At 43.7% G+C, this 11561-nt stretch overlaps 1 protein-coding gene across 2 annotated transcripts in view; it reads left to right on the top strand.

Moving 5' to 3' along the window:
- Nucleotides 1–4957: 4957 nt before the first annotated feature.
- Nucleotides 4958–11561, top strand: part of PARD3B (par-3 family cell polarity regulator beta) — a gene marked incomplete at its 5' end in the record, with an annotated part of 1039339 nt that continues 1032735 nt past the window's right edge. For both annotated transcript variants that reach the window (XM_082658175.1, XM_082658174.1), the window contains one exon: nt 4958–5077. In XM_082658175.1, coding sequence (XP_082514301.1) covers nt 4958–5077 — 120 coding nt within the window. The remainder of the gene's footprint in view (nt 5078–11561) is intronic.

Here is an 11561-nt window from a genome sequence, read left to right as displayed (position 1 = left end):
GTTTCAAGCCCAGTGAAAATAAGTGGCATTTAGAAATGTTAGTAAATAGAATAAAAGGTGGAAGAGGGCAATACATTTCATCTTCTATGTGCTGGGTGCTTTATGTATGCTATACCTTAAAATAGGATTATCACCCCATTTCATAAAGGAGCACAGTGGAGACTGCCAAAGATGACATAGGTGGTAAGTGGCAGAGTACTTAGGAACATAGGTCTGTCTAGCTCCAGTCTACTAGTTCTGCCTGTATTCTTTTTACACACTGAAGCATCTGGTGCCAAATCTCAGCTCTTTTCTCTACCTTCTGTCAATTACACAAACACCAACTCACTTCTCGAAGTCGAGGGATATAAATGGGGGGCAGAAGGAGGCCTTAGGTAAAGGGAGTAAGATTGAAAAGAGAAGTCTTGATTGCAAGCTCTCCTCAGTTCAGGATCTTTCCTTGGATAACTGAGCTTGTCTGAGAGCACCCTTGACCATTGCCTTTGGCCTCCATCTAACTCTCTCACAGAAGCCTAGTGGTGAGAGGACCCGGTGCTACTCTGAGTAGAACCTACTTCTAGTGGTCGGCACTCATGGACCCTAATATGCTTCAGAGGAAGAGATCACACCATGAGGAAAATCATCTAACTAATGATCAGCTCTCAATGAAACACCGTTGGAACAGTTTCCTTGCTTTGTGTTGGTTTGTTTATTTTGTTTTTAAAAGAGACACTCATTTCATGATTCAGGATGAAAAGGATTTATGTCCTTTTAAGAAAACATAAATCAAAGTAGGATACTAACATTCATAGAGTAGAATTCAGCATAAGGAGGGGTGGTCTAGGTGAAACATAATGGAGACTACGAGTCTTACTTACAGAATAGGCATAACTAAGAACCTTTCAAAAAGCTGCTAACCCACAACACTCTTTTCAGGGTGTAAAATAGTTATGTTATAAGGAGACCTATAGAAACAGTCAACAAATGAATGCCATAAGGCATTTAGAGACAAACATCTCTTAAGAAAAGCTTATTCTTGCTAAGTTAAAGAAAATAAGCCAAACACTTTGCTTTTAAATATGGAAGGAAAGAATGAAAAATCATACCCATTTTTCTCTTCTGCTGTCTCTCTGGCACCTGCTTTCATAAGGAAGCTAAGAACATAATCTATTATACTAATTGTTCCAAGGGTCTTAGAAAAAAGATGATCTCCAATTCAATTAATTTTTTTGTGATAAATAGTGCTTCTTATAAATAATTCCTTGAAAGATAAAAATATTTTCTTTCTTAATAGTGCAAAACATCAAAATGGATGACTGGTCAACTATATATTAAAAATTATCATTCTTTCTTCAATATACACCCAATGGTACCTGACATTTTAGTTATACTTTCCATAACACAGAGCAGTTTAATAATATCGGTCAGTATTGTTGTTCTCTGCATAAATATTTTCACAGGCTACTCCAAAGCATGCTAAGCTGTTGGATAACAAATGGGAAAATATCACACCGTGGGCAATATTTACCTCTCCAACAGGCAAAACAAGAAAATGGAGCCCAGGCCTAGAATCCTCTAGTGTTACTCAATCAAGGCAAATTATTTATTGCCTTCTGCCCAGGAGGTCCCACGGGGCATGAAATACTGACTTAGGAATTTGCTGGGCCTGATTGTCTGTGTGTTGCAACCATGTTCTCTTCTATCACTTCTTAATATATGATAAATTGTTTCTGTGTATGCTGTGATAAGGTTGAATAACAAATTAAATCTGGCTATTTAATAAACATGAAATGTAAACGCTAAACTCTTTTTATAATACTAGCTTGGGTCATTAATGTTTACGCCATAGTGTGCAGGACTGTACAATGCCTTGTTCGTATCTGTGCCCACCTTCAACTGTTCCTCATCTCACACCTCACAACCTCTGCTACATTCACGAGACCTGATTCCACTCCTTCTGTGAGTGGGATTTGGAGAGCCTGGGTGTTCTTCGTGGTTCACTTGGGGCTTCTCAAAGCCAGGACAGTGGGTCTGGGCTCTAGGTATTGGGGAGGGGCTAAAGCTGGGCCAAGAGGAACTCTGTGATGTGAAGTGCAGGAGCTATTCATTATCTGAGCAGAAGAGGAGGAGTCTGGAGCAAGTGTGAAGAAGAAGAAGAAAGAAAGCCATGAAGCATTAAAGAATGGTTACATGCAAGTTTATCTCATCAGCTAAAAATTTTTGCTCTGTACCATTCTACTTGTCCATATAATACCCAATATTAAGTGTCACATATGAATGCCCTGCATTAGTATTTGCTAGCCCTGCTCATTTGGTACTTCCCATGTAAGATCAGCATAGCCATTACTATGAAGATTCTGGAGTCAGATACCCTGGGTTTTAATCTGGTCTCCACTACTTTCTAAGAAATGTGATCTTAACCTTCCTTGGCCTCAGTTCCCTCATCTCTAAAAGGAAGATAACAAAAGCATCTCTCGCATAAGGTTATTGCAAAGGAAAATAAGATGTAGATACATAACATATGATGCATTCATATACATGGACATAGGTAATAGCTATCTATATCTATCTATCTTCACCTAGAACAGTGCCTGGCATGTATCTAAATCAATAATGTTCAGTAGAATTATCACATTCATTGTTGTTTTGTGGTTTCTATTTAACTTCTCACATCTGTAGGCCTTGTCGCCTCTACTATCTATAAGACTTTTGAGGGTGGGAAGCAAGCTTATATTTTGTCATGGCTAAATGTTCTTTTTTTTGTCTCATCTGTTGGGTTCACCATATGATTTAGTGGCAAGTGAATCAGGCGTGGCCAATAAATGCTGCATTCCTCTCGCCAGAGAGAGGGTATGTGACTTAAGCTTGGATATGCAAGTCCTCACCAGGAAAAGGCTCATTGATGTCTGAGATGGCTGGCTTTAAGGCTGTGTAAACCTGAAACACTGGGGGCGGCCATCTTTGCCTCCTTTGGGGAGAGCTTGTCTGAGAATGGAGACAACACGGAGGAGGAACACAGAGCCAACAGATGGAGAGAGACGCCTCTTGAGGACTTTGTTTGAGTTTCTGGATTCAATCTTGCCTCAGAGGAGTGCGCTTTGGCTTTTCTGATTTTATAAGGAAATAGTTCCTGTCTTTAGTTTATTTAAATTAGTTTGTATTGGATTTGCAACCAAATTAATACTAATATATATCTTTTTCAAATCAACTTCTTGGTCCACATGATTTTCTTTGATGCCATTGACCTTATATAAGGCCCTGTACATAGAAGACCATGTATTTGTGTGTGTGTGTGTATATATATATATATATATATATATATATATACACACACACACATATATATGGCATGTATGAATGAATTAAAAAAATTTAAAAGTGAAAGCCCATGAGCCCATAAATTTAATCTCCTGTGCTTTAATATACTGTCCTAGGCAATTCAAATTCAATTTAAGTGCATCTTGACATTGGAACAAATCTCTTTTTTAGAGAAATACATGATGTAGCCCTGAGGAACTTGTTGAATGAGCTGGATTGCGAAGAAAACTGTGTGGGGAGACCAGGGATTCAGCGTTGGAAGAACCAGAGTTCCTCTTAGCATAACTAACTCCATAGTCAGCTCATTCCCTTAACCCCCCTGGGTACTGTTCTTCACGATAAAACGGGAAGAATAATACAGGGTTATTGTTAGGCTCAAAGGAGCTCATTCATGTGTGAGTTAAAAATGGTACAGATGTTATTTGATCATATTTTCCCCCCAGATATGTCAATTTCAATTGGTGATGGATACACACCTGCCAAATCATGAGCCTAAACGTGTTGAAATGTTTTTATTTCTAGTCAAATGCACAACAGGAAGCACATTTCAGAAGGATATATGTGAACATACGCCATCATATCTGGGTCTGGGATGTGACCTCTGGGGGGAAAACTGAGTGTTCTCCGTAAAAGGAACCGTTTCCACTGCCACGTTGCCTCCAAGAATCCCTTCATTTTTACCATCAAAGAGCTTCAGAGGGCAGATGCGACGCTGTGCTTCAGACTAAGTTCCTAACAGGCCCTGTGGCCACCCTAGCAGCTCAGTACCTGGGAGCCTTCACGCCTCGGGGTGTTTTTGGTGGGCGTGGCGAGAAGCACCTGCTCCCGGGCTCTCCAAGAATCTTACTCCAATCCCCTAGTTTTAAGGGTGTAGCTCTGCAGTCTCCCAGCTATTCCCTCGAGTGTGCTTTATGAGATCCGGTTTCAATCACCCGGTGAGAAGCTCTGAGGTCCCGTTACAATTCCCTAGAGCTCCATGTGTGTGCGGGAGGGACAGAGTCAGGGAGAGACCGAGGGAGGGGACGAAGTCTCCGGGCTCCGGTTACCGCCCCGCACGGCCCCCGCCCCGAACCGCCGAGTGCACTGCGCGGCCCGGGGAGCGCCGCGGCCCCTTTAAGAGCCGGGCCCAGGCTGGCCCTGGGGCCGCGGGAGCCCAGAGTGAGACGCGCCGCGGAGGAGTTGGGAGCCGGCGCAAAAGTTTCCTCCCAACTCCGGCCCCGCGAGCCGCCGCCGCCGCCCACTCCAGCCCGCGGCCTGAGGCCGGCCCCGCCGCCGCCGCCGCAGCCGCCGCCGCCGCCAGGGCCAGGGCCGGGCCGGGCCGGCAGTTTCGCTTTGGCGGGCGGGGAGCAGCCGCCTGGGCCGGGCCCGCGCCGGAGCAGGAGCGGTAGGAGCAGCCGGGCCCCTGGACCGCGGCGTCCCCTGCCCCCCCCCGCTACCTGGGAGGTAGCCCTCCCCGCTGCCGCCTCCTCTCCGATTCCCGCCCGCTGGCGGCCGCCTGCCCAGGGCGAACAGAGCCCCTGGCCCTGAGGGGCGCCGGGGAGAGGCGCCCCGGGGTCTCTGTGCCCGCCCGCGCCCGGCGGCCCCCGAGAGTGGGGCCGCGCCGGCCGGCCCAGACACCTGTTCGGCCCGGCCCAGCCCGGTGTGGTCGCCGGGGGCCAGGATGAAAGTGACCGTGTGCTTCGGCAGGACCGGAATCGTGGTGCCCTGCAAGGAGGGCCAGCTGCACGTCCGGGAGCTCACGCAGCAGGCGCTGCAGCGGTACCTGAAGACCCGGGAGAAGGTGGGCGCGGCGCGGGGAGCGCGCGGGAGGGGCGGAGGAGGGGGCGCGGCTGCGAGCGGGCTCCCCGGGAGCGCTCCGCGGCCTCGGCACCTGCCAGGTGCCCAGAGGACAGGGTGGCGACGCTTGGGGGACGCAGAGCACCTGGGCGACCTGATTTTTCACGACCTGTGGCCGCAACTTCTGGATGTTGCTAATATAACTGACCTGGGCGTTTAAGGGCCTTGCTTGTCCAAGGGTGGCGTGGGTACCGCAGCATGAGAATCACTCGGGGGCTCGTTAGAAAGGCACCATCTGGTGACCCAGTCCAAGCCCACGGCTTCAGAGTCTGCTTTTCAACAAGCTCCCAGGTGATTGCACTGGCCACTGAAGTTTGACAAACACTGCTTTAGAAGTTGTTTGAGCGAACAGATCTCAAGGGAACGCTTGAAGGTGCTGCTAACCTCAGGTGTGATTTTTGATGTCCTAAGGCCCGCCCTACGTCTACTCTTTGGGTTAGAAAGTTGATTGGTTCAAGTATCAGATACTCGGAAGTTATAACTGATGGAGCCCTTGGAATTTCAGCCACGTGAGCTGGCTTCCCTCAGTGACTAAGGCAGGAGCTCAGGTGGAAGGATGCTGTGTGCTTACACCAACCAGTCTGCACTTTGCTATTTTTACTTTAACACCACACAGTCTATCAACATTTACTAAGTGTGTGGGCTGTGTCAGGTCCCGGGTGACTATTGAAATGATGACAAAGAGTGTCCCCAGCTCTGTCCCTGAAGTCAGGAGCAAGTGAAAATTAAGTGGAACTCTGGAAGAGTGTTTTTAAGTGTGCAATGCACGCTTAAATGTTCAGAAGACCTAGCTGGCCTCTGGAACTCGTATTTTTGGGTAACATGCTGGGCCTCTGTTTCTTCTTTAATGGAAATTTTAAATGAAGGCATCCAAGAGCATCTTTTTATCTTTTTGAATCCTCAAATGGGATATCTTGTTTGCCCCAAATCCTCCTCAAACAGGACAAGTCATAAACTCTTGCTTTAGAGGTCAATGATTCTCTTAATATTTGTTCTCGTGCTGTGAGAACTGTTGAAATGGTGAGTTGGCCAGTTTCGAGAATGGAAAGATGTAATTTCTTTTAGGTTATGCAAGGCATAAAAGTAATTGTGTTTCTTCTAAATATACAGTTGAGGCTTTTAAGAAAATCTCTTGCACCTCTGTGCCTCTACTAAGAATTATTATATAGGAAAAAATTCCACCCTGGATAAATACATGTGTATGTTGCCTTGAACAGCCAAGAGTTGGAGAAGAGCATAGTGAATGATCTGTTAATATCTAAAATATAATCTCAGAAGCCGGACTCTTTACTAATGGAATTGAGGCAGAGAGAAAATAATCAAAGTGGCCTGTATGACTATATGAATATTTACCCAATGGTTTTTCTTCCGTTGTTACAGTAGTGTGCTGATTATATTGTGTAATTCAGTTGAAAACTGAGGTTTACACAAGTAACCAGTTGTTCTTGAAATCATATTTCCCTAAAGTAAGCTAGGGTTAAACCTAACAGCGTTATTCTAGGCAAATTATTAAAGTAGATCTCATTGAAGGATTGGTTTATTGAGATGATAAACTTATTTTTAATTATTATTAAAAATAATTTATCTCTAAAACTTTGTATATTTAGAAGTTTAATACTTGGAGCTGTCCAAGTAATAGAAGTAAGCTATAAGCTTATAAATAACACATGGGGAACTAACTGTATGATATTTAATGCATTGTAATTTGATCTTAAAAGGTGTTAAAAAGCTATTGATATTCTGGACTGAAAGTATAATTTATAATATCACATATCCCATAATATAATTGTATTGATCAGTTTACTGTTATTACCAGACATTACATTTTTCTGTGTTTACATTTATATATTAGTGAATGTGACATTTAAAGGCCACCTGCAACTTAAAAACTCTTGCTCCCTTCTTCGGCTTTTAAAATCTCAATTTAATAACTGGCAAGTGATGTTTTTCCTTCCCAAAATATTCCTCTCTCATAGTTTCATTTTAAATAGCATTGTAATCATAATAAGGCTTAACTAATATTAAATGGTATTCCTAATGGAACTAAAATGTCAAGAAATACTCTGATAAATTCCATGCTTTTATCCATTGAATTTAGAAAATGATGGGAAAAGACCAGAAATGTCAAAATTCAATTTGGAAAACAGTTTGGCATAAATTCAATGTCTTTAAATAGGTGAAAGACTTAAAAGGCTTGTTTCCCTGGACAGCAAGGTTTTAAGCTCTTACTCAGTAGTAATAACACAACAATAAACATGAACTGTGCTTACTTGGTGCAGGCACTGTTCTAGGTGCCTTACATATATTAAATGACTGACTCCATGAGCTAGGTACTAATATCCCCATTTTACAGGTGGGGGAAAAAGAAACACAGAAATATGACTAGTGCATGGTGGAATTGGGATTTGAACCCAGGAACTATGTCTCCAGGTCCTTACTCTCAGTCATTAATACACAGGCTAGTAGGTCATTATGCAGTGTAATTTATCTAATTTATTTCTTTAGAGTTTGTTTTAAAAAGACGATTCCACCTACAAACTGCTGCAGTAACCTATCAACCTAATGATAGCAGTTGTGTTTCTTGCAAAGGGATGGGACATCCACAAACTCCTCCTGATTTTATCTTTTACAGTATAGGTCTCTATGTTATAGGGAGAAGTCTAATTTCTGTGACAAGTATTGCAGGATTTGCATCAAGTATGTAGGATCTTCCTCAGTCTAATTACAAATGGAAAAATTGGGTAAGATCTCTGAGGTATACAGGTAGAGGGGTTAAGAGGTAAAGAAACAAGTTTAGCGGGAACATGAATGTAAATTAAGCCCGTTTCTTCCGGGGCCCTGAATAATTTAGATGGGAGAAAGGCAGATGTCAAGATTGAGGATAGAGTTGAGGTTTGTACACTTTGAACGGTAAGTGAAGCCCAAGGAAGCCATTCTGGATTTTGTGGGCAGCAGCAGAGAAGTAGCCACCTCCAACTGAGAAGAAACAAAGGAAACTGGTATTTGTGGAATGTGGGGAGCCAGCTGAATCAGCATCAGATAAGGCCAGAAGTAGGTAAGATGCTGAAGAGACGGAGGGAGCTTTGGGGAAGGCTTTAATTATGTTCTGAAATCTGGGACTTTGAGGTTCCTGTGGCCTCCCCCTCCCTGCCATTTGATGAACTCTACTGGTGAGGTGAATTGACCAAGGGGCAAGAATTATGGGGTTGCTTGTCTTTGGATCCTGGTAGTTTGTCATTGTCCAAGACTCTAAATCCAATGCAGTTAAGTAGTTAGTGGAGAGGAGATGGTCTTAAGTAGTCAAGGTGGGGACCATTGAGTAATTAATTAATCATCAGAATTACGTGTCACAGATGAATGGGTAATTGAGCCATATCCTGCAGGGTTCTCAACCCTGGCTGATCATTAGTTACCTCTAATTTTAACATTTAACATTTTAAATAATACAAATGCCTGAGTCCCTTTCTCTAAGATCCTCATTCAGTGGGTTTGGAGTGGAGCCTGGGCATAGGTATTCAAAAAAAAAGTCCAGATGATACAAGTGCCCAGCCAGGGTTGAGAGCCACTAATCTACTACCACTAATCTTTTGGTATCACTGAACTAATTTGATTTTTAAACTCATTTGATGGCAGGTACTATGTCTTAGACACCTACGGACCAACCTGTTATTAGCAACTGTCTTTCCACTCCTACCCTGAATGAATTCTCACAGCAGGTGCTCAAATAACTTATTAAATTGAACATTCATTTTATATGTAAGTAAATAAGGGAAAGATTTGTTTAGTAACAAAAGTGTAAATGAGTGTATAGTGTGTGTGTGTGAGTTCAGGAGTTGAATGAGATAATATGAAAGTTGAGTTCATGGGGTAGTGGGTATGATGGAATTTTTAAGAAGATTTGCGGATCTGTATGTATGAGGATAGTGTTTTTTTTTAAGTAAAGAAACATCTGATTGACTTTCAAAATGAATCTCCTCTGTATTCAGATATTTGGAATAATTTGTTTGTTTTGCAAGTTGAGATCAGCTTCCTGGATCTGAATGAAGATAAGAGCAATTATCTTTATTGATGAATTGTGAGATCAATCTAAGAATCTGTGCAGTAACGAGAATCTGGTATGATATTGTATGGGACTAACCTGGAGGAATAAATTAGAATTCTTGAATTCCTGAATTTTTCAGCTTTGGATGTCTCATTTCCAGATTTTAAGTTTCCTGTGCGCATAAGCTAGATGTATACCACATTGGATTCCCAGAATGCTTTTCAGTTTATTGGGCACTGACTGACTAGAGTGCTTTATATCCTATTCAGTCCTCTCCTCTCCCAATGTGTGGACTAGATACTCTTTCCAGCACGTGGATAGGACTGACTCACCATCAACAAGGCACATGTTTCTAACTTGGTTTTGGTTCTTTTACTTGACTTGCATTGAGCAGCCTCTGAGTTTGCAAACACAGGGCTCCTGGGGCCTGCTATGACCCACAGACATGTTTTTTAAGTTCTGCTCAGTGTTATATTTTGACTTAGTTGCCATGTTTAAATATTTTGAGATTTCATGGAAAAATCCAGAGTTCTGTCTTCTTTTAGGGAAAAAACAACCAGAAGCTCTGAGAATACTGGGCTTTACTTTCCCACATGGCAACCATCAGCTGGAGCTGAGGACACCTCTTTAGAAGGAATAATTATGCTCTAGTCTCCATTATTACCTTTCCCAATAGCTGAGTGTAAGTTATTCTCCAGCTAAAATGCTCTCAACAAGATTATTAAGATCTGACAGCTAAAACCCATGGTTAGTTTTCAGTCCTTATTTTTGATGATATCTCATCTTTTGAAACTCTTTACCCATGAGCTTTCCAGGATTTTTTTTTTTTTCTTTTTTTTGCCGTATGCGGGCCTCCCACTGCTGTGGCCCCTCCCGTTGTGGAGCACAGGCTCCGGACGCACAGGCTCAGTGGCCATGGCTCACGGGCCCAGCCGCTCTGCGGCATGTAGGATCCTCCCGAACCGGGGCACAAACCCATGTCCCCTGCATTGGCAGGCAGACTCTCAACCACTGCGCCACCAGGGAAGCCCCGCCAGGATTTTTAAACATGTCTTTCTCTTCTGTGTCTTTGCAGGTGCTCTCAATACTGTTTCCTTGTGTGCTGGCGCCTCAGGGTTCTGGCCTTTCTTTCAGTTGGATCTCATCCATTCCATGGCTTCAGCTACCCTCAGGCACACACCTCTAGCCTTGTACTTGCTATAGAACTCAATATCCACCAGCTTGTGGACTTCACCTCCTTGATGTCCCACGTACAGTTCGAGCCCGGCCTGTTCTCCGTACATCTGCTTCTCCCCATTCTCGTGTAGCCTGTTCCTCCATTTCTGGTGCCACCATTCACCTGGTTATCTAATCCAGAAACCTGGAAATCCTTCATTCCTTGATGACCTCTCATCCTCCATATTCTACCACTTGTCTAGTTGGTCAGAAAGTTCCTTTGATGCTTCCACATGCTATCTCTTTGATCTGCTTCCTCTTTTCTGCACCAAACCTTGCGTTTCTCATTCCTACCATGGGGAACTGCAGCAGACCAGTACCTGGCCTTTCTGCCTTTCCTAGCTCCCAACTCTTCCGAACTGTTCTCCATTGAGGACTTTACAGCTGCAAATCTGATCATGTCTGGAGTATTGCTGGGAATATTTGAATGGCTCTACATTGCTTTTAGGTGAAAACCCACTTTGCTTACCGGTCCAGTATCTTCTCTATTCCTTTGTACCCTTTAAATTCATACATGCAACATAGTATTCTGTCACATTTTCCCCCACCCCAGGTAAATCCTGCTCATCTTTTGGGATGAGTCTCCAGTTGCCTCTTCTCTAGGAATTCCCTCCCTCCCTTTCCTTGTCACCATCACTTGGGGGGCCACATTCTTGTTTTCCTAGAGCTCCCTATGCTGTGCTTTCGTTTTGAAAACTACATCTTACATTATACTGTCTATTGGTCAGGGTCTAGCAACTTAATAGACAGCCCCCGAAGGACAGTGGTTTATCCCAGCAAAGGGTTCTCTTTCTGGGTGGGAGGTGCGGGCTCTGACCCATACAACCAGCTGCCCACTGTTCCTTTTGGCTTTGGCATTTTCTGCAGATCCCCTGCACTGTGCTAACTGATGAATAAAGAGAGTGTGGAGGATGCCACAGGAGGCGTGGGGTCTGGCCTGGAAGTGGCAGACATCACTTTTGTGTCAGCACTCTACTGGTGAGACTGGCCATGTGCACCGTCTAGATGCAGTGGCCTGGGAAAGTAGTCCGCTTGGACATAGGAGAGCGACTAGCTGGGCTCTGCCACATAATGCAATCATCTTGCCTCCCTTACTCTACTGTGGACTATTCAAGAACAAAGAATGAGTCTTATTTATTTTCCTATCCCCATTTTTAGCACAGTACTTGAT

The sequence above is a fragment of the Grampus griseus genome, assembly GCF_964374135.1.
Source record: "Grampus griseus genome assembly, chromosome: 7".
In the NCBI taxonomy this organism is placed as follows: domain Eukaryota; kingdom Metazoa; phylum Chordata; class Mammalia; order Artiodactyla; family Delphinidae; genus Grampus; species Grampus griseus.
Note: the sequence above shows the minus strand (reverse complement) of the source record. Positions and strands in the feature narration are given on the sequence as shown.